Here is a 23,559-nt window from a genome sequence, read left to right as displayed (position 1 = left end):
ATATCTTAATAGAACAGATTAAAAAAGCACAGCAACCTCATTTGCCAAGGGAGTAGAACGAATTTGGTGCACAGGGGAGCAATCACATCACTAACATAATTTTACTTAATTATTTAAAAAATCTCAACTAAAAGAGACTGATTTATTTTAATGTCATTTGTTAATTGTGAACACAGCCACATTCCAGTTATTAGTGCGTGTGCACGTGCAACCATATTTTTGATTCGTTTGTTTATTTTTACTTCCCCTCTCAAAAAGATTTCTAAAACAATATATTGTGCAGGTTTCAGGCCACATTAATGGTGGAAAGTGTTTTGAAATGATTTATCTTGATCTCATTTTTTTTAACATCACAAAACCTGGCATTTGAGCCAGTGTCTGTCGACTTTTTAGCTCATGTTTATTGTGACAGAAAGTTTACTTTCACACAAGATGCAAAGTGATTGGGTTTTTAACTCTTAATAGCTGTAAAGCCTACAGAGAAGCACTCACCAACGAAGCTATTTATTTTTGGATCTGGGCTCTTTTGAATTAGTTTTTCAGCTTTGCAAAAAAATAAAACAATTGATGGCTCAGACTTTTAGACAATACTGAATATGGAGGATGTGTATTTTCGTGGAAATCAAATTGGTTCTCCCACTAATAGGGTTTTTCACCTGATTATACTTCAGGTCTTCAGTTGGTGACACATACGCTCCTCTGTGGAGAGTTGAAGACCCGCTGGAGTGTTGACCTGTGGAGATCGAAATAAAAGTGTAAAAGGTGTGACACATTGTTATGCATTTATTTGTTTATATTTTCTAAAATCTCAGACCAAATAATTTGTTTTGTATCGCTTATTTTGTTATAGTTCATTTGACACTGAGATTTTAGCATCAGAGCAAAAGTTGCCAAGTACAAAAACATCCTTATCACAGATGATCGCACAGCAATTTTGTTTACGTATTGTGTGACACAAATGAAAACACACTGACTACTGGGGGAATTCACGTGCCCATGTACTAATGACTGACAGTCAGTGGACAGTATAAAATAGCATCGTGAGCTTGACAGGAAGGGACCATTTTTTCCCCATTGGGATTGAAATCTCTGGGGGAAATCCAACAGTTACCACAGAAATTGAAAATATATACGATTGTGAGAGCATAATTTTCCCTACCCATCGTGGCATCCTTGCGAGATGTGTGTTCACCCTTGTTGCCGCGGTAGGTGGCGTTGCCGCTCAATTCGTAGTCGGCCTTCCTCTCCTTCAACGCCAACATATCCCTCGGTGATGCTGGCGCACTTGCTGTAAAAAAGTTACACAGAAGGAATATGTTTAACATCATTCTACCAATGATTCTTTGTTTGAGGGTCATGTTCTTCATAGGAGAACTACTAACATTCGGTGCCTTTAATGGGTCAGTTTTATTTTCTCTTTAACAATCACACAAAACTTTGCCAAGAAGCCCTAATGTACTGAGGCTCATCTAACACTTGTCGTAAGCAATCAGAGGGTTTCCACATAGAGACACAACCGTTCACACTCACATTCACACTCGCATGCTACCGAGAATCTGTGGCTTGTGGGAGGAGGCCGGAGCAGGAGGAGAGAACCCGCAGAGACTGCAGGAGAACATGGGAAATCTGCTAAATGGAGGAGGTGATGACAAGGCCCTCTCCATAAAGCGCACACCATCCTATTTGAATGCTTTCACTTCCCATCTGGGAACGTTGAATTGATTCAATGTCTTCCTTACGAGGATGCTCTTCAAAATAGATTTCACATTTTTACATTTTTCTTCATTTTTAAGTACATTAAAAAAACGTTTTGTTTGTGACAATCTCAAAATGGTACTATTTAACTTTAATAAAATATACTCATTATATTAATATGAGATTGAGTCTAACATTATTATGATATTAATGTACATATCCAATGAATTTGAATTGTATCTCGTTGTTAATAAAACCATATTAGAAACGCCTGTTTGAGATCGTTAGCTACATAAAGACACCTGACAACCCCAGAAAAATCAGTAAGACTTCAACAATTAGCATGCCTCAGACCAAAGAGGTGTCCAAAAACACTAGAGACAAAATTTTGGAGCTCCACAAGGCTTGGAAAGGGAAACAAGACAATTGCCATTTGCTTTGGTGAAAACAGATCAACAGTTGGAGTAATTATTAGAAAATGGAAGAAGCTAAACAACTCCAAGCAAGATCAACCCTCGTGGCGTATCATTGATCCTGAGAAATGTGAGCAGTCACCCCAGAATTACATGGAAGGAGCTGGTCAATGACTTGGCACCACTGCTTTCCAATGTTACTGTGGGTAATAGACTTAGAGGTCATGGTTTAAAATCATGCATTTTGAGGTTCCCCAGTTTGGATCAGTACACGTCCAGACCCGTCTTAAATTTGCCCATGACCGTTTGGATGATCCAGAAGACTTATGGGAGAGAGTTATCTAGTCAGATGAGACCAAAATTGAACTTTTTGGTCTTAATCCACACGCCGTGTTTGGGGGTGGGAGAATGAGGAATGCTATAATGCAGCCCTATGGGGGCACAAACCAGTGCAATCTGTAGGCCGGTCCCAAGCCCGGATAAATGCAGAGGGTTGCGTCAGGAAGGGCATCCGGCGTAAAAACTGTGCCAAACAAATATGAGCGTTCATCTAAAGAATCCCATACCGGATCGGTCGTGGCCCGGGTTAACAACGCCCGCCCCCGGCACTGCTAACCTGCAGGGCCTCGGTGGAAATTCAGCTACTGTGGGTCGAAGACAAAGAAGAGGAGGAAACCGGATCCAGCGTCAGAAGAAAAAGAGGAATGCACAGAGCCTACAACTGAGTGTAGGGACTTTGAATGTTGGGACTATGACAGGAAAAGCACAGGAGTTGGTTGACATGATGATTAGGAGAAAGGTTGATATTCTGTGCATCCAAGAGAGCAGGTGGAAAGGTAGTAAGGCTAGAAGTTTGGGAGCAGGGTTTAAATTATTGTACCATGGAGTAGATGGGAAGAGAAATGGAGTAGGGGTTATTTTAAAGGAAGAGCTGGCTAAGAATGTCTTGGAGGTGAAAAGAGTATCAGATCGAGTGATGAGACTAAAATTTGAAATTGAGGGTGTTATGTATAATGTGGTTAGCGGCTATGCACCACAGGTAGGATGTGACCTAGAGTTGAAAGAGAAATTCTGGAAGGAACTAGATGAAGTAGTTCTGAGCATCCCAGACAGCGAGAGAGTTGTGATTGGTGCAGATTGTAATGGACATATTGGTAAAGGAAACAGGGGCGATGAAGAAGCGATGGGTAAGTACGGCATCCAGGAAAGGAACTTTGAAGGGCAGATGGTGGTGGACTTTGCAAAAAGGATGGAGATGGCTGTAGTGAACACTTATTTCCAGAAGAGGGAGGAACATATAGTGACCTACAAGAGCGGAGGTAGAACCACGCAGGTAGATTATATTTTGTGCAGACGATGTAATCTGAAGGAGGTTACTGACTGTAAAGTAGTGGTAGGGGAGAGTGTAGCTCGACAGCATAGGATGGTAGTATGTAGGATGATTCTGGTGGTGGGTAGGAAGATTAAGAAGACAAAGGTAGAGCAGAGAACCATGTGGTGGAAGCTGAGAAAGGAAGAATGTTGTGCGGCCTTCCGGAAAGAGGTGAGACAGGCTCTAGATGGTCAGGAAGAGCTCCCAGAAGACTGGAATACTACTGCCAAGGTATTCAAAGAGGCAGGCAGGAAAGGGGAGAAGGAAACCTGGTGGTGGAACCCCAAAATACAAGAAGTCATCCAAGGTAAAAGATTAGCGAAGAAGAAGTGGGATACTGAGAGGACTGAGGAAAGGCGAAAGGAGTACATCGAGATGCGACGTAGGGCAAAGGTAGAGGTGGCAAAGGCTAAACAAGAGGCATATGAAGACATGTACACCAGGTTGGACACGAAAGAAGGAGAAAAGGATCTCTACAGGTTGGCCAGACAGAGGGATAGAGATGGGAAGGATGTGCAGCAGGTCAGGGTGATTAAGGATAGAGATGGAAATGTGTTGACTGGTGCCGGTAGTGTACTAAATAGATGGAAAGAATACTTTGAGAAGTTGATGAATGAAGAAAATGAGAGAGAAGGAAGAGTTGAAGAGGCAAGAGTGAAGGACCAGGAAGTGGAAATGATTACTAAGGGGGAAGTCAGAAAGGCACTACAAAGGATGAAAAATGGAAAGGCAGTTGGTCCTGATGACATACCGGTAGAGGTATGGAAGCAATTTGGAGAGATGGCTGTGGAGTTTTTGACCAACTTATTCAACAGAATACTAGTGGGCGAAAAAATGCCTGAAGAATGGAGGAAAAGTGTTCTAGTTCCCATTTTTAAGAACAAAGGGGATGTTCAGAGCTGTGGGAACTATAGAGGAATAAAGTTGATGAGCCACACAATGAAGTTATGGGAAAGAGTAGTGGAGGCTAGACTCAGGACAGAAGTAAGTATCTGCGAGCAACAGTATGGTTTCATGCCTAGAAAGAGTACCACAGATGCATTATTTGCCTTCAGGATGCTCGTGGAAAAGTACAGAGAAGGTCAGAAGGAGCTACATTGTGTCTTTGTGGATCTAGAGAAAGCCTATGACAGAGTACCAAGAGAGGAACTGTGGTACTGCATGCGTAAGTCTGGTGTGGCAGAGAAGTATGTTAAAATAGTACAGGACATATATGATGGCAGCAGAACAATGGTGAGGTGTGCCTTAGGTGTGACGGAGGAATTTAAGGTGGAGGTGGGACTGCATCAGGGATCAGCTTTGAGCCCCTTCCTGTTTGCAGTGGTAATGGATAGGCTGACAGATGAGGTTAGACTGGAATCCCCTTGGACCATGATGTTCGCAGATGATATTGTCATATGCAGTGAAAGCAGGGAGCATGCAGAGGAAAAATTGGAAAGATGGAGACATGCACTGGAAAGGAGAGGAATGAAGATTAGCCGAAGTAAAACAAAATATATGTGCGTGAATGAGAAAAGTAGAGGGGGAAGAGTGAGGCTACAGGGAGAAGAGATAGCGAGGGTGGACGACTTCAAATACTTGGGGTCAACAATACAGAGCAATGAAGAATGTGGTCAGGAAGTGAAGAAACGGGTCGAAGCAGGTTGGAACAGCTGGCGAAAGGTGTCTTGTGTGTTATGTGACAGAAGAGTGTCTGCTAGGATGAAGGGCAAAGTTTATAAAACAGTGGTGAGGCCGGCCATGATGTACGGATTAGAGACGGTGGCACTGAAGAAACAACAGGAAGCTGAACTGGAGGTGGCAGAAATGAAGATGTTGAGGTTCTCGCTCGGAGTGACCAGGTTGGATAGGATTAGAAATGAGCTCATTAGAGGGACAGCCAAAGCTGTATGTTTTGGAGACAAGATTCGAGAGAGCAGACTTCGATGGTTTGGACATGTTCAGAGGCGAGAAAGTGAGTATATTGGTAGAAGGATGCTGAGGATGGAGCTGCCAGGCAAAAGAGCGTGAGGAAGACCAAAGAGAAGGTTTATGGATGTGGTGAGGGAAGACATGAGGGCAGTTGGGGTTAGAGAGGAAGATGCAGGAGATAGGCTAAGATGGCAAAAGATGACACGCTGTGGCGACCCCTAACGGGACAAGCCGAAAGGAAAAGAAGAAGAATGAGGAATGCTATCCCTACATTGAAACATAGTGGTGGCAGCATCATGCTTTGGGGGTGTTTTTCTGCACATGGAACAGAATGATTCTGTTAAGGAGAGGATGACAGGGGCCACGTATTGTGAGATTTTGGGGAACAAGCTCCTCCCCTCAGTTAGAAGATTGAAGATGGGTCGTGCCTTGGTCTTCCAACATGACAGTGACTCAAAGTGCACAGCCAAGGTAACCAAGAAAAAGCTCCATAAAAAGCATATTAAGGTTCTGGTGCGGGCTCCCCAGTCTCCATCCCAATGAAAAATCTTTAGAGGGACCTCAAATCTAAAGAAGATCTATGTGGAGGAAAGGGCCAAAATCCCTGCTTCAGTGCATGCGAATCCAGTGACCTCAGTAATTGCAAACAGAGGGTAGTGTAACAAATATTGACATTGATTTTCACATGTTCAAATAATTATTTGCAGCAATAACATACAAATAAATTATTTTTATTTTTTAGAGCATTTCTCACAGTGGACATGCACCCAAGATAAAAATTTCAGATCCCTCAATGATTTCAAAGTGGGAAAATTTGCAAAATTCCAGGGTGTTCAAATATTTCTTTTCCTCACTGGATGTTTGATGGCTGACAAAAGATGAAAAAATGGTAAAAGTTTTAACAATCTAATCAAATCCAAACCGAGTAACTGAAAAATTCCTTAGTCAGATATTAAAAATGTAATTCTGCCCGATGCTCCTAAGATGCTTTGAGCTATTCAAGGGTAGACTCTCTCTGCACGGTATATGATTTAGCGAAAAATGTACTGTGCAATGTCACAGTTTGACAGCAGAATTGTTTTATGAAGTAATTGAATGTAAAAAAAAAAAAAAAAAAAAAAACTCTTGGCTACATTGAATGCAAACAAAATGTCGTTACAAAGACAAAAAGAATCCACAGTCACCTGATCGATTGTTTGGCGAGGTCCTTACAGGAGAGATAGACGGCGTACGAGAAGAGGAATAAGGCCGCTGCCTGTCCCTTTCTATTGTGGAAGAGGAGCCGATAAAGTGGTATTGAGAATAGCCGTCCTGGAAAGAAGGATGAGACAAGGAAATTAGCAGATAATGACTGAAAGTTCTGTAGTTCTTGTGCATCCAGAGTGTATTCAGAAAAGTTGACTAGTGTATATACCTTTTTGTAAAGGCTGCGCAGGTCACGGTATTGCCACATGCTGTTCAGAACTTGAGAAGCAGCTTTCACTACTTTCGGACTATGTCTGGGAATTCAATAAACAGGAGAACGAGAAAAAAGAATAAAGCCAGTATGCCTTCTGTTATGAGCAAAAGGGGTTATTCTTGTGAAATTCTTATTCACACTGTTCATCCAGTTAGCCTTCCTCGCCTCATTAAGAAATTACACCAATAAAGCAATTTAGAGTCTCCAATGAATGTATGTTTTTGGGATGTGGGAGGAAACAAGAGTGGCCGAAGAAAACCCATGCAGGCACGGGGAGAACATGCAAACTCCACACAGGGATGGCTGGGACTGAACCCCAGACCTCAGGAATGTAAGGCCACCGCTCTACAGCTGCACTTTTGTGACGCTAAAAGTGTGATCGGTGTGCGTTTAATCCTCTGTTAACCGAGCAGGGTTCCAGGTTATCTGAAATTATGACCATCTTTTTTCAGCCAAGTCGGTAAACTGGAAAAGGGGCCCAAATGTAGCATGTGCAAAAATGCAACAGATGTCAACAGAGGGTTAAGTGTACTTTGTCGGTCAAGTCACACATTTGGAAATGTTGGAACCCTGTGTGCATATGAGGTGCACCGCATTGTAAGGCACGATGTCTAATGTCTATTTAGACGAGAATTTAAGACCTCTATGAGGTCGTGGCCCTGCCGGTCCCTGTCCTGGCCGTACCGGTCCTCGAGGTCCCCGGTCCCCGAAGCGGCACGCACCTGCAGCAATCGGCAAAGGCGCACCTGTGCCTCATCTCTAGTAATTATGTCCCAGTTATATAGAACCATAGGTACGGTCTGGCCTTTGCCATATCGTTGCTTCATACCTCGTTCCCGCACTCTCGTAGTCCCGTTCCTGATCTCCCGTTTACCGACTCCTGCCTGCTAGCCCACTGACCTGCTTCCTACGCCTGACGCTCTTGTTACTGCTGCTCCCGTTGACTGCCTGCCCGATCCCCGACAGTGGACTGAATAAATACGTTTCCCGAACTGCCTCTACATCTCCAGAGTCGTGCATTTGAGTTCTGGTCGTGACATACAATCGTGAAAATATGCTATAAAAAAAAAAAAAAAAAAAAAACTTGGACAGTAGAATCCGTGAATATGCAGGGCCGCAAACAGTGAACCGTCAATGGGTAAGAGCACATTGTACATGCTAGTCTATTTTCTCGTTTTCAAATTAACAAAACACATTATATTATACTTGTATTTTCTTCATATCAAAACTTGCATGACAAACACAGAAGTAAAATATATAAAGTAAAAGTAAAATATATAGTATGGTATTTTTAAGCAAAAGTCAAATGCAGTAGCCATGTGTATATAGGGGTTGTTAAAGAGTAATGCACCGGGAGATTATTGAGGTGTTGATTTGTTGTTTATTGTATTTTTTAGCTAATTTTTTAGATGTTTTTTGTTTGTTAGGTTGCAGGTTTATGACAAAAAATGCACATTTACAACCAGCTGTACATGTATTGATGACACATTGCCACTTATCACCAGTAAACATCATGATGTATTTTCCAATAATGTACACATGCATAAGCCCATGTTGGCACCTCAGGCTCCATGCAAAGAGCATTTTATTGGCTGTGCACTTGTACTTGTATCCTACCCTCATTCCTATAGAGTGTATACAAATCGGATAAAATGTGTGACAATGTGATAATCAACAAGGAGCTATTGACTCTTCTCTTTCTGCCATTTAAATAAAATACTTGCGCTATGTCTTGTAAATAACATTCCACTTACTTGTCTCCTTTGCTTCTGGCGACACCAATGAGCTTCTCTATGCCCCCGGCATCCCTCAGGGCTTTGGTGTTCTCCATATTTTTTGTGATGACCTCATGTAGAGCACAGCAGATAGCTGTGATCGTGTCGTCCGACATGGTCTTTCCCACTAGAGCACAACTGTTGGTACCCCCACTGCCACTTCCTCCACCACTACTGCTGTTGTTGTTGGTACTGCCACCAGGTAATCGGTGCACCAGGTCCCTCATGGCATATTTACCTGGTGTTACAGTGGGTCAATTTAGAAACCACATAACTGAATTTACATACAGAACTGAACAACATTATAAAGTACAGAGAATGTCAGAAGGAACTACATTGTGTCTTTGTGGAGCTAGAGAAAGCCTATGACAGAGTACCAAGAGAGGAACTGTGGTACTGCATGCGTAAGTCTGGTGTGGCAGAGAAGTATGTTAAAATAGTACAGGACATGTATGATGGCAGCAGAACAATGGTGAGGTGTGTCTTAGGTGTGACAGAGGAATTTAAGGTGGAGGTGGGACTGCATCAGGGATCAGCTCTGAGCCCCTTCCTGTTTGCAGTGGTAATGAATAGGCTGACAGATGAGGTTAGACTGGAATCCCCTTGGACCATGATGTTCGCAGATGATATTGTGATATGCAGTGAAAGCAGGGAGCATGCAGAGGAACAATTAGAAAGATGGAGACATGCACTGGAAAGGAGAGAAATGAAGATTAGCCGAAGTAAAACAGAATATATGTGCATGAATGAGAGGGGTGAAGGGGGAAGAGTAAGGCTCCAGGGAGAAGAGATAGCAAGGGTGGACGATTTCAAATATTTAGGGTCAACAATCCAGAGCAATGGTGAGTGTGGTAAGGAAGTGAAGAAATGATCCAGCCACGTTGGAACAGCTGGCGGAGGGTATCTGGTGTATTATGTGGCAGAAGAGTTTCTGCTAGGTATGAAGGGCTAACTTTATAAAACAGTGGTGAGGCCGCCCATAATGTACGGATTAGAGACAGTGGCAGAAGAAGAATAAGAAGAAGAAGACTGTGCTACATTATAAAGCCATCTTCAAGAATTGGAAACCTCCCTTCAGCTGACAAATGCAAAGAATATTGAGAAAAACACATGAAAACTCATCATCGCCGGTTATTATTGGTTTCAGGGTGCCTACTTGGCTAGCACGTCTGCCTCACAGTGAAAGGTTGTGGGATGTTGTGAGGCGTTTGGATGTTCTCTTGGGGACCGACTGTGAAGGTGTGAATGGGAGTGTGAATGGCTGTTTTGCACTAATAGATTGGTGACCATTCTTGGGTGAACGTCGCCGTCACCCACATGGCAGCTGGATTCGGCTGCGGTTTGCCTGTCGCCCCAACAGGGTAAGGAGTGGAACTGTGAAAGGCTGATCTGTGCATTTTTCTTGAATGATTGCTTCCACCAAGGCATCCCCAACCTGCATCATCCTTCTTACAAGTGAAGCTGTCACTGAGAACACTTTTTAAATCGTTTTGGCCAGTTACTTACCGATAAGCTCCTTGTTTCTAATGTCCAGAGCCATGTTCCTCAATGCAGTGGCAATGGCACAGACCACTCTGTCATTGTCTATTCTCAGTAACTCCACAAGGATAGGAAGGCCTTTCTCTTTACGCACTGCAGCCCGGATATAGACTGACCACTGGACATTGACACAAAGAGAGGAAGACGGTCAAATGTGTACACAGCGATTTAATTTACATGATACACTACTGCCTTCTTCATAATGCATCAATAACTATTTTTCTGTTGTCTTCAAAATCTAATCTTATTGTCAATATTGTAAATGTACAAAATGCTGAAGAACACTGAACCTCAGTTCTAATCCATTCTTACATTAACAAGACAAGGTCAGACTGAACATTGTTGGCCTTGCTTAGCTCATAGTATCATTCCGTTGCTTTGAAAAATGATTTTGTAATTCAGTTAATGGTTGTTGTCAAGTAGAGAAAGTATGACTGTACTTTAAAGGTCAGAGGATGCATTTCATTAGACATTTCTAATACTTTTGATGAGTACTTCTAAGAATGGTTAGATGCCTACTATTAGAAAATTACCCGTTGCCAATCAATTACTGAAAGAAAATTACAGAATCATAATTTTTTTTTCGCTACTCAAAATGAATTTCATTGGGGTACTGTGAGACTGTGATTGCTCAAGTTTTCTGTCCAATAATGATTAAAAAAAAAAAAAGCGAATTAAAGTGTGACAATCACCGGCTTGGATGAATTGTATTCTTTCTTGTGATTTACGCAATCCATTCAGGGTTTACCCAGCCTATATCACCAATTTGCTTCTAATCCCATTGTAACACTGAAGGATAGATGGACAGAATCTAAAAAAAAGGCCTGATTCATGCACTTAATGGTAGCATGTGAGTGTTTTTTGCAGAGAAAAAAAAAGATTTTTGTATCATACAGAGTTTCTAGAACAGTATTCTCCCCAGCGCACGAGTGTGCTCTTCAACTGATCTTTCTGGCTCTCTGTGGATTTCGATACACAGTTTTTTGAGATTATACCTTCCAGCTCCCAGCAGCAAGGTTTTGCAGAGCACCAGCTGCTCCCTCCAGGGTGTCTGGGTTGGAGCATTCAGACAGCAAGGTAAGGTAGGGCTTGACAATACTGGGATGCCATAACATTTGAATGCCTTTTGGGGGTTCTGCCAAGTCTGGAAATGGACCTACACCATCCCACTGTAAAAAATGAAATATAGTTAAAAAGAGACAATCCCCAGTGGACTTTCAATTGTTAATCTAATGTTCTGGTTTATATTGACAAGGCAATAATTAGTAGGACTTCAGTGGAAAGCATTGGCTGTTTTCTGCAATTTTTTCATAAAGATGATTGTTTTTGCCGAAAGACAAAGGCATTGAATAATACACACCTCAGTGATGGAAGTTTAAGAAAAAGACAAAGAGAAGACTAACAAAATTAACATTGGATCAGTATGAATAAGTAAAGTACCAGTTACAGTGGTCACACTGTTGCTATTCTGTTTGCTGTGGTGTGATAATTTTTGTTTGGATGTGAACAACATCTTGACAAATGACTTGTTTACACTGTCAGTGTGTGAGGGAATGTAAGCTTCTTTTGTTAAAAAAAAGGAAAATTGCAATTGTTCCTCACTGCCTAATCCATGCCAAAACATATGCTAGGATGCATGCTAACAGTGTGATGTCCATTTGTTGGGTTGTACTTCATTGGAGTAGTCAACATTTAAAACATTTACAGGATTTGGAACTTGGTGTGGACACAAGACACACGTTATTAGGTGCCCGGTCTCTTTGAGAGGAAAAGTAAGACTTTTAAGTGCAAGTTATTGTTATGAAAATATGGTACATTATGGGGGAAAAATAAATTCAAGAGCAAAATCTTCAAATATGTAGGGTTGTAAACAGTGAACACCAAAATGGGCAAGGGTATACTGTACTTTTTTCCTCAGTTACTTTGAGGATCATTTTTATTCAGGCATTACTGACAGATCCCCTTCCTGACTACTACCCTCCCTATTTCTACAGGTTTGGTATAAAACTGTACGAAACCTTTGGAATTAAATGTATTTCAGCATAAATTGTTTATTAAATGTGGTCTGATCCTGCTCAAGTCATAACAATAGACAAACGTCTGCTTAAGGTAATACCTTATAAACCATGTTTGCGGCACGGTGAAGATTAGTTTAAGATTAGAGTGTCTGCCTCAGAGTTCTGAGGACCAGGATTCAAATCTCAGACCCACCTGTGTGGGGTTTGCAGGTTCCCCCAATGCCTGTGTAAGTTTCCTATCGCCACTCCGGTTTCCTTCCATATCCCCAAAACATACATTAAATGAAAATTCTAAATTACCCTTAGGTGTGATTGTGAGTGTGACTGGTTGTTTGTCTTTATGTGCCCTGTGATTGGCTGGCAACAAGTTCAGGGTGGACCCTGCCTCCTGCCCGTTGACAGCTGGGACACTTGTGAGGATAAGGGGCTCAGATAATGGATGGATGGATAAACCATGTAAACATTCACAGTGCTGGGTAAAAAAAAAGAATAAGAGACTGCAGGGTGTTAACTTCTCAAAGAGCTCATCTGTGTAAAGAATCAGACAACCGAGAGTCAAATCACTGTGATGAAATTGGCCATATCATGCACAAAAGAGCTTGGAAAATACCAACCGGAGAAGTTAACATGTTCTTATTTCATAAAATATGTTTGTGTGGCATGAGTTTCAGAAAACTGTTTTTTATTATGACTTACGATAGACAAAGACCAGATCACATTATGAACAATTTATGCAGAAATTCAGGTATATCGTGAAATATCAGTGAAAAAACTTCAAAGGAGGTGTCACGTCCCATCGGAACGAGAGTAGGACCCAAATGCAGGACTCGGAAGATGCAAGGTAGTTCAAGGAGAAACGTTTATTATATGCAGAGGTAGGGTATCGAGCAGGCAGTCCGGTGCAGCAGCGGTAGTTGGGACGTCGGGCGAAGACAGCAGGTGAGCGGGCAGGCAGGAGTCGGTACACAGGAGAACAATCAAAGCTGGCAGAAGTATCAAAGGAGTCAGGCTTACAAGGGTGGTCGGAGAACGGGCGAAGGTCGGTACACACAGGTTCGATCAGGAATACCAAAGCACACGAACGGGACAGGAAGATCAACGAACTGGCGCCGGCCAGTTGTCATCGCAGTCATATAAATCCACAGCATAATCGGGCTGCATGAGGCGCAGGTGTGCACCTCCCAATCAGCGCACCTGCGCGGGCACCCGCACAGCTCGTGCTGGAGCAGCAGGATCATGAGAGTACCCCCCCCCCTCAAAGGCACGGCTCCCAGACGTGCCTAAACGAAAAAACAGACAATAATTAACACAGGCAGGGGTGGGCAGAAGGAAGTCCGGAGGAGGGCATCCCCCCCCCCCCCCTGAACCCCAGTCTGGTGGCCATCCAGGCCACCAAACGCAAGGTGTCCGGGTGGACAGGTCAGGAGGACGACCCGGACGCCAAGCACCAGGGTCCCCACGGAGCAATTCAGGCGGACGACCTCTGTGAGGAACCAAACGGCGAAGCAGCCACCAGAACGAGGCAGGCCACTGCTCCTGACGAGAACCTCCCACGCCATAGTTGCCAGACGACCAGGGATCGGTCGCCACCGAGGCTTGGTCAGTAGTCTCTCCAGCTCCGGGGTGGCTCATCAGAACTCCCCAGCTCTTGTCGGCGTCGAGACAAGGGCGTGAGACAGCCGCGGACCAGTCGCCGCTGGTACTCCTGGACAGGAACGTGAGAAGGCGGCGACACCATCGCCACCTCCTGGACAGGAACGTGAGAAGGCGGAGGCAGCATCACCAACACCACCTCCTCCTGGACGGGAGCGTGAGGCGGCTGGGGAACTGTCGCCACCTCCTGGACAGGAACGTGTGAAGGCGGAGGCAGCATCACCAACTCCATCTCCTCCTGGGCGGGAACGTGAGGCGGCTGGGGAACCGTCACCGCCTCCTGGACAGGAACCTGAGAAGGCAGCGTCAGTGTCATCCTCCCCCACCTCTTGGACGGGAACGTATGGGCGTGCCCGTCGCCGACAGAGCAGGAACGGGGAGCGACCGCTGGCCGGTCGCCGACAGAGCAGGAACGGGGAGCGACCGCGGGCCGGTCGCCGACAAAGCAGGAGTGTGGAGCGTCCGCGGGCCGATCGCCACTGGTACTCCAGAGCACGGACGAGAAGCGGCTGAGGAGACATCACCACCTCCTGGACAGCAACGTGAGGTGGCATCGGGTCCGTCCCCACTGCCACGTGAGCTTGCAGTGCATCCGTTGAAACAGCAACGTGGGCGTGGCGTGGTGGCGAATCCGTTTCCAGGGCAACGTGAACGAGAGTTGGCAGAGAGTCAGTCGAAACTGACACGTGGGCGTGTCTCGGGAGCGGGTCAGTTCCAACTGCCGCGTGAACTCTGCTCGGAACAGCCAAAACCTCGACGTGGGAATGGCGAGGAGGCGGGTCAGTTTCCACAGCTACGTGCGCTTGGCGAGGTGGAGAGTCCGTACCCACTGCGACGTGCACTTGGCGAGGTGGCGAGTCCGTACCCACTGCAACGTGCACTTGGCGAGGTGGCAAGTCCATACCCACTGCGACGTGCACTTGGCGAGGTGGCGAGTCCGTTCCCACTGCGGTGTGCACTTGGCGAGGTGGCGAGTCCGTTCCCACTGCGGCGTGCCCTTGGCGAGGGGGCGGGTCGGTTTCCACGGCCACGTGAACGAGAGTAGGCAGAGAGTCAGTCGAAACTGACACGTGGGCGTGTCTCGGGAGCGGGTCAGTTCCAACTGCCACGTGAACCTGCATCAGCAGCGAGTCCGTCGCAGTTGTGACGTCAGCGTAGCTCGGCTGGTTCCCCAATCCTTGCCGGACCTGGGCCGTGAGAGCCGCCAATTCGGCGCTCTGCCGCTCTATCTGCACCCGCATTTCGCGGCAGAATGCCTCGTGATTTGGCGGCTCCTCCTCCCTCTGGGCTGGAAGCTTCGCCACCAGCTGCGTGTCTGCCGGTTTAGCCGTTGCCGGCGAGGAGTGGGAGGACGATGTCTTAGTTGCCGCGCAGCGGGAGGCACCGGGGAGCGCCCGGCCGGGGCGTCACCTCTGGCTGCCACGCGGAGGTCCCGGGTAGATGGCCAAGCGTGTTCCCTCATACGGATTGGTGTACTTAAACCTACCGGGCGAAGACGCTCAGGTGCTGGAAACGCGGGGAGGAGAAACAAACTGACTGGGATGAAAGATCGGACGAGCAGATTCATAATCAGAATAATCGGAGTCGTACTCTGCCAGCCGGTCATACAAATCACGGTCCTCCTCATATTCCGAAAAGTCAGAGTCCAGAAGAATATGAGGAGCCGGACGGGTCGTGTTCGGGACATATTCATACCTCGCTGGCGGAGCGTAGGACACGGAAGCGGAGGACATCAGGGAGCCTACCCAGATCGGACAGACTTGGTCCTCCGGCAGCCGGTCTACCTTGCGTCGGTCCCGGCGACGCCGGGTCTTTCCTGCTGGGTCCTGTGTTGGCGAGTTCGTTCTGTCACGTCCCATTGGAACGAGAGTAGGACCCAAATGCAGGACTCGGAAGATACAAGGTAGTTCAAGGAGAAACGTTTATTATATGCAGAGGTAGGGGATCGAGCAGGCGGTCCGGTGCAGCAGCAGTAGTTGGGACGTCGGGCGAAGAGAGCAGGTGAGCGGGCAGGCAGGAGTCGGTACACAGGAGAACAATCAACGCTGGCAGAAGTATCAAAGGAGTCAGGCTTACAAGGGTGGTCGGAGAACGGGCGAAGGTCGGTACACACAGGTTCGATCAGGGATACCGGAGCACACGAACGGGACAGGAAAATCAACAAACTGGCGCCGGCCAGTTGTCATCGCGGTCATATAAATCCACAGCATAATCAGGCTGCATGAGGCGCAGGTGTGCACCTCCCAATCAGTGCACCTGCGCGGGCACCCGCACAGCTCGTGCTGGAGCGGCAGGATCATGACAGGAGGTGCTCTCACTTCCAGTTAGCCAGCTATTCATTATAAAAGTTGACTATCTTGATAATTAATTATAAAGGTTATAAAAGGTGCCTTTAAATATTAGGATCCCGATACCTACCAAATATTGGATGCTGTGGTTTATGTGAATGTTTGACTATGAATGGATTAACACAACATCTGTGGAGTACAATCGGCAACTTTTTCTGGTTCAGAAGTTTTGCGTGCGAAAACGATCCACATTATTCATAAAATGCTAGCATCTTACAGCCAAAAGTGGCTCTCAGATTCAATCTGCATGCTGATGTTTGTGAATTGCGCTTGTATGTCGGTGAAAATGTGAGTGTAATCTTTGATATTTAATTGTAATGTGACTCTACTGGATATCTATTTAAAATACTTTTTGTTGCAGAAGCATTTGCAAAACTAACTGCTCAACATTGTTGTGGGCCGCCATTATTATTTTAATAATGTCCAGAGTGGGTGCCCCAGTGAAGCAAATGGTTAAAGCATTGGCCTCACAGTTCTGAGGACTGGGGTTCAAATCCCAGCCCCCTCTGTGTGGAGTTTGCATATTCTCCCCTTGTCGGCATGGGTTGTCTCCGGGCACTCCGGTTTCCTCCCACATCGCCAAAAACATCCAACATAAATGTAGACTCTAAATTGGCTTTACGTGTGATTGTGAGTGCGACTGTTGTCTGTCCTGTGCCCTGCGATTGGCTGGCAACCAGTTCAGGGTGTACCCCACCGCCTGACCGATCATATTTGGGACAGACTCTAGCACTCCCGCGAACCTTTTGAGGATAAGTGTCTCAGAAAATGGACGGATGGGTGGATGGATGGATGATGTCCAGAATGAACACCATCCTGTGACTGTGACAAAAACATGTGGTCTACAAAATGTATGGATGATCATCTCCTGAACGTCCTCTAATATATTGCATCTGAGTGATTTCTCTCCTGTCCTTTTATGTTTTTGTAATTACCCTCAGTTAATTGGAAAGAAGGAAAGGATCCCTCCAACAAGAGCTCTATTTGCTACGTCATGGTAATCGGGTACAGCTGCAATGGAGTGGCGACACACACATAGAAGATAGAAGGGATGTTATCCATTATTTAAGCAATGACATTCTATTCATCCTTTTGAATCTGATCAAAGTGTGTAAGATTTCTTAACCCTTTACTTGGGAAAAAAAAAAAAAAACACGTTACAACTTGACAAATGGAGGTTAAAATGGCTGCCTCAATATTACCATTTCAAAATCTTATTCTGTCTTCGCTTCGAGAAAATCACGACTAATTGGTGATTCACACACCGGATATGTTGGGCTCTCCATTCCAAATCTTCTCCAAATGTAAAAGATGTCTGGCACTCAATCAGAATGTGCATGTGATTGCCCATTATAAGCATGTCAAGTTGTGATGGAATTAAAAAAAATAGCTCTATTTTATACCAAATGGGGTTGATAGTGTGCCTTGATGCCAATAGATAAGGTAATAGTTAAGGGAAAAAAAAGAATATTAAATGAACAGTTTGATGAATAAGAACAGGTACCAACAATGTGAGATTTGTAAAACTATTAAAGATAAGATGATGTTTTGAGGTGGCAAAGCCTCATATTGTGAGATTCTCTTGGTATGTGTAAACAAAAACTAATTAGCATATATTTAAAACTTGTGTCAAAGACATAATAAGGAGCATATAATTTAGGTTTCTTTAATGTGCTACATAACTCCAATGATTTTGCTGAAAGAAATCTTGTAGGAGTATTCTTAAATAATACTTTTGAACAACATCCATCCATCCATTTTCAAAGCCGCAAATCCTCACAAAGTTCAGGAGAGTGCTGGAGCCTATCCTGGCCAACTTTGAGCGAACTACACTCTGAACTGATCGCTGGTCAGTTGCAGGGCATGTATCAACATACGGACTTGTATTCATATTCTGATTTTGATTTATGTGGCCCTCAAAAGCAAATCATGTTCATCAACCTTTTTGATGATTGATAAAATCTGTGCCAATATCCTTGACATCTCAATTAAAAAAGTAGTTATCCATGTATAGGTAATATCATTAGCCTATAAACATTTCTGAGGCAAACCGTAACTACAATGTGGCTTGCAACAAGAATGTGTTTGACACCCTCGGTTAGCACAACTGCCTCACAGTTCTGGAGACTTTGGTTTAAATCTGGCCTCGCCTGTTTTCTTCTGGTACTCTGGTTTCTTCCAACATCCCAAAAATGCATGGTATGTCATGGTCCTGCCGGTCCAGCCCTGGCTGTGTGGGTTCCCGCGCGGCCGCGCTGATTGGGAAGCGCACACCTGTGCCTCATGCTGAGTGATTACCCCGGTGTATATATAGAACCCAGTGGACGGTCTGGCTTGGCATGATCGTCGCAACTCATGCTCCGTTCCTGCACTCCCGTATCTGTGATTGTAAACCCGTGTGTACCGACCTCTGCCTGTTCTCCGACCGACCCCTTAAGCCCTGACTCCTTTGACACTCCTGCCTTCTTTGATCGATCTCCCGTGTACCGAATCCTGCCTGCCCGCAGACCTGCTGTCTACGCCTGACGTCCTGACTATCGCTGCTGCATTTGACTGTCTACCTGATCCCCGACCTTAGAACAAATAAACACTTTTGCCAAAATGCCTCTGTGTCTCCGGAGTCCTGCATTTGGGTCGTCCTCCGTCTCGATGGGTCGTGACAGAACGATCTGGCCAACACAGGACCCAGCAGGAACCGATGCGAGGTAGACCGACTGCCGAAGGACCAAGCCTGTCCTATCTGGGTCGGCTCCATGATGTTGTCCCCTTCTTCCGTGTCACACAGACCGCGTGCGTGCCATGAATACGTCCCAACCACGACCCCCTCAGCACCTCATATTCTTTTGGACTCTGATTTTTCAGACTATGAGGAGGATCTTGATTTATATGACCTGCTGCCTGACTACGATTCGGATTTTGACTATGAATTTTCTCTCCCTATCTTTGAGCCCAGTTAGTTTGTTTCACCTCCCCGCGTTTCCTGCTCCTGAGTGTCTTCGCCCGGTAGGTCCAAGTGCTTGTCCTCCAATTCTTTTTGGGGAACCCGCTTGGGCATCTACCCGATTCCCCCGCGTGGCGGCCAGAGGAGACACCCTTGTGCCTTCCGCTGTGTGGCAACAAAGACACCGTCCTCGTCCACCCACTCCTCACCGGCAACGGTCAAACAAGCAGACCCACAGCCGGTGGCAAAGCTTCCAGCCCAGAGGGAGGAGGGGTCGCCAAATCACGAGGGGTTCTGCTGCGAAATATGGGTGAGATAGATCGGCAGAGCGACAAACTGGCGGTCCTCACAGCCCAGGTTCGACAGGGATTAGAGTCTCAGCCAAGCTACGCGGACGTCGCGGTTGCAACGAACCCGCTCCCGAGACACGCCCATGTCGCGGTTTCAACTGACTCGTTGCTGACTCACGCTCACGTGGCGGCTGCAACTTACCCGCTCCCGAGACACGCCCACGTTGCGGTTTCAACTGACTCTCTGCGTACTCTCGTTCACGCTGCAGTGGCAATGGACCCGCTACCGAGCAAGGTTCACGTCGCTGTGGCAAGGGACCCACCGCAACGCCATTCCCATGTCGCGGCGCCAACAGCTCCACTGCAAGTAAGTGCACGTTGCGGTCACCACTGATTCTGATCAATGCATGGTATGTCATGGTCCTGCCGGTCCAGCCCTGGCTGTGCGGGTTGGGAGGCTGATTGGGAGGCGCACACCTGCGCCTCATGCTGAGTGATTACCCCGGTGTATAGATAGAACCCAGTGGACGGTCTGGCTTGTCCTGATCGTCGCAACTCATGCCCTCTTCCTGCACTCCCGCATTTCTGATCGTAAACCCGTGTGTACCGACCTCCGTCTGTTCTCCGACCGACCCCGTAAGCCTGACTCATTTGACACTCTGCCTTCTTTGATCGATCTCCCGTGTACCGACTCCTGCCTCCCAGCAGACCTGCTGTATACGCCCGACGTCCTGACTACCGCTGCTGCACTTGACTGTCTACCTGATCCCCGACCTTGGAACGAATAAACACTTTTCCCAAAATGCCTCTGCGTCTCCGGAGTCCTGCATTTGGACTAGGAATAGGAATGTAACACTGGACGCACAAGTCAACCGTCAGCAGATTCTCGATATGTACTCATAGCAGTGTTGCAGCAATGTGCATATATTATTATTATCATTATGGTTTTATTGTTTTTGGACCACAAGAACCCCAAAACCAGAATCTTATTCCTGACCTGGTCATGTCCCTTCTTTTTCTTCTTCTTCTTGCCCCAGCATCCCGAACTCTCTGCGTCTTTCCCACCAGTGTCACATAACAGACCGTCAAGCTCCTCAGAACCCCCTTGTTGATTGTGAGATGTCTCTGCAGCCAGACGGTACGACAAGTTCCTCAGGATGCACACACAGTTCTCAACGGTCTGACATGGAATAGACGAGATGAGAAGAGAGAGGTGATTATTGAAAGAGAAGTGTAACACAAAGTAGGAAGACCAATAGTAATCAGGTACAATGGAAGGGTTTGTTTTCAAAACGAGGCATAGGCATTTTTTTTCAGATTTACGAAACTCGCGCCAAAATTATCCGAGCTTCAATTACGCTTACCAGCTAAGAAAGTTGATGAAGACCCATTAAACTGTCTTACACAAACCTTTTGTACATGCAGTACAACCAAAAATGAATGCATGCAGACTTGAGTGCAGAACCTACTTTAGTATGTACAGTACAGCACACACAATTGATACAAAATCTACACACATCTCCTGATTCAGGATTTTTGTGATTTAGGAAATAGTTTAAAATCTTTTTCCACTATTATCAGGGAAAATGAAAAAAAAAGAGATAATATGGTTGCACAAGTATTCACACCCTCTTACAGTACAACTGGGGATGTGGCTGTGTTCAGAATGACCTAATTAGTACATTCAAACCTAAGTTAAATCGGAATCAGCACACACATGGAAACCATTTAAAGTGCTTAGAGTTTACATGTTCTAGAAAGCTTTTCCTGACATTTTTACATCAGAGCATGCGCATCCAAGAGTTTCCACAGTATCTATCAGGCAGATCTCATTGTTCAATGGTATCAGTCAGCAGAATAGTACAAACGAACTTACAAGGATTTAAATATACTGTGGAACATGGTGAAGACTTCATCAAGTGGAAATAATATGGCACAACCATGACACTAACAATAACTGGTTGTCCCTCCAAAATTGATGAAGACAAGATGAAAACTCGTGAGGGAGGTAGCAATATCAAAAGGAGCTGCAGGAATTTCTGGCATGTACCGTACCGGCAGGTTTGTACGTGTGACATTTTCTACATATTATAGGGCAGTGGATTAGGGTGGGAAGCTGGAAGGAAATCTTAGCATACAAAGGAACGGCAAAGAAGCCCAACAAACTACATTTTGCAAAAACACAGTTGATTTCTTCAAAATGCATGTAGGAAAATGTGTTATGCTCCCAGGAAACCAAGAATGGTTCTTCTGGCCATAATTTCAAGAGGTATGTTTGGCAGAAACACAACACTGCTGTACACTCCCGGTATGCTTGCATGTTTAATGTGTGTGTGTGTGTGTTTTTGTGCTGTGTGAGCGTGTGCAGTGTGTGCTACCTTGCTGTCAATCTCACTGCTCCCCAGTGCAGTCTGGATGACATACAGCAAAGCATCTGTCAGACCCTCACACTCTCTCATCCTCCTGCGGGCTTCCTCACCTGCAGAACTCACATTGCTGACACCCACACACACACACATACACACACACACCAGTGTTAAAATCTGAATACATTTACTTACAACACAATAACACCAATAACAAGAGTGGGGACTTCAAATGTAAAACAATTAAGCATAAATTAATTAAGAACTCTGTGATTTGTGAGGAGCTGCTATGTATTATGCTTTTTTTTAAATGTAAATTTATTACACTGTCATTATTCACTAACCATAGTTTTTTTGTTTTATTATTATTAAGCTTCTTGCTACCGGATGCTGTGTTTTGTGGGCTGTGTGAAAGTCCATGTTGAGAGAGGGGTCCATGATGAAACGAGAGGGGATCCAGGAGCGCTCCTCCGGTCCATATCCCTCCCAGTCCACTAGATACTGGACCCCCCTTCCTCTACGGCGAGAGGACAGCAACCGGCACATCGTATACATCGGGCCACCGTCCACCATGTGGGGGGGGGGGGGGGGGGGGCTTGGCTGGAGGAACCAGTGGAGATGGACGGGTTGGACGCAGTCTGCTGATGTGGAAAGTCGGGTGCACCCTCATCAACCTAGGTAATTTGAGCGACACGGCAACAAAATTCATAATCTTGGTGATCGGAAACGGGCCAACGATCCTGGGAGCGAGTTTGCGCGATTCCATCCGCAGTGGCAGGTCCTTGGTGGAGAGCCACACCCGCTGTCGCACCTTGAGTTCTGGTACAACACTCCTCTTGCGGTCCGCTGTGGACTTGTAGACGCTGCCCATGCGCAGCAGCGTCCTCCGAGCTGCCTCCCAGATTCGTTTGCAGCATCGTACCACCACCAGGGCCGACGGCACCGCGGAGTCCATGGCCAATGAAGGGAACAGAGAGTGAGGGTATTCGTGTTCGATGTGGAGTGGAGCCATACCTGTCGAAGCGGAGGGTAGAGAATTGTGGGTGTACCCATTTGAGGTGCTGGCTCCACGTGCTCTGGTCCCTGGATGCCAAGCATCGAAGTCCGGTTTCCAAGTCTTGATTGACCCTCTCCATCTGGCCGTTGGACTCCGGGTGATGGCCCGATGTTAGACTTGACGAGGCGCCAATGAGGGTGCAGAATTAGTTCCAAAAACGGGCAACGAATTGAGGACCTCTGTCCGAGACGATGTCCTGGAGGAACCCGTGGTAGCGAACCACCTCGTCTAATAACAGTTGGGCTGTCTGCTTGGCCGAAGGGATGTTCGGGACTGGCACGAAGTGGACCATCTTAGAGAACCGATCCACTATAGACAGCACAACAGTGTTCCCTTGTGAGGGTGGTAGGCCGGTGACGAAGTCCAGTGCTATGTGCGACCACAGGCGGGACGGGATGGACAGAGGCCGCAACTCTCCAACCGGCTATAGGCGAGACGTCTTATTGGCCGCACACATCGGGCAGGCGTTGATGAATTCCCTCACGTCCTTACTAAGGTTGGGCCACCAGAATCTCTGTTCCACTACCGAACGAGTCTTTGCCATGCCCGGGTGGCAGACCGTCTTGTTGGTATGGGCTCAGGTGATGACGTCCCACCGCAGCAACGGTGCGATGAAGAGACGGTCAGACGGACAACCCGCGGGAGAAAGGCGTCTACCTCAGGGCCTCCTTCACCCACGACTCGACCGCCCAGGTGCAGCCGGACACGAAGCACGTCTCTGG

At 46.2% G+C, this 23,559-nt stretch overlaps 1 protein-coding gene across 6 annotated transcripts in view; it reads right to left on the bottom strand.

The window, feature by feature from the left end:
• The window catches only part of ctnnd2b (catenin (cadherin-associated protein), delta 2b), a 157,478-nt gene that overhangs the window by 3,246 nt on the left and 130,673 nt on the right, over window positions 1-23,559 (bottom strand). For 3 of the 6 annotated variants that reach the window (XM_061839246.1, XM_061839245.1, XM_061839248.1), the window contains 9 exons: window positions 21,793-21,910; window positions 20,412-20,594; window positions 11,160-11,333; window positions 10,132-10,282; window positions 8,605-8,863; window positions 6,806-6,899; window positions 6,576-6,702; window positions 1,160-1,288; window positions 657-733 (listed from right to left, as the gene is read on the bottom strand). In XM_061839246.1, coding sequence (XP_061695230.1) covers window positions 657-733; window positions 1,160-1,288; window positions 6,576-6,702; window positions 6,806-6,899; window positions 8,605-8,863; window positions 10,132-10,282; window positions 11,160-11,333; window positions 20,412-20,594; window positions 21,793-21,910 — 1,312 coding nt within the window. The remainder of the gene's footprint in view (window positions 1-656; window positions 734-1,159; window positions 1,289-6,575; window positions 6,703-6,805; window positions 6,900-8,604; window positions 8,864-10,131; window positions 10,283-11,159; window positions 11,334-20,411; window positions 20,595-21,792; window positions 21,911-23,559) is intronic. The other 3 variants (XM_061839247.1, XM_061839249.1, XM_061839250.1) reach the window with 1 other exon arrangement.

Source organism: Syngnathoides biaculeatus, chromosome 13 (genome assembly GCF_019802595.1).
Source record: "Syngnathoides biaculeatus isolate LvHL_M chromosome 13, ASM1980259v1, whole genome shotgun sequence".
Taxonomy (NCBI): Eukaryota; Metazoa; Chordata; class Actinopteri; order Syngnathiformes; family Syngnathidae; genus Syngnathoides; species Syngnathoides biaculeatus.
This window is presented reverse-complemented; position numbering and strand designations above follow the sequence as displayed.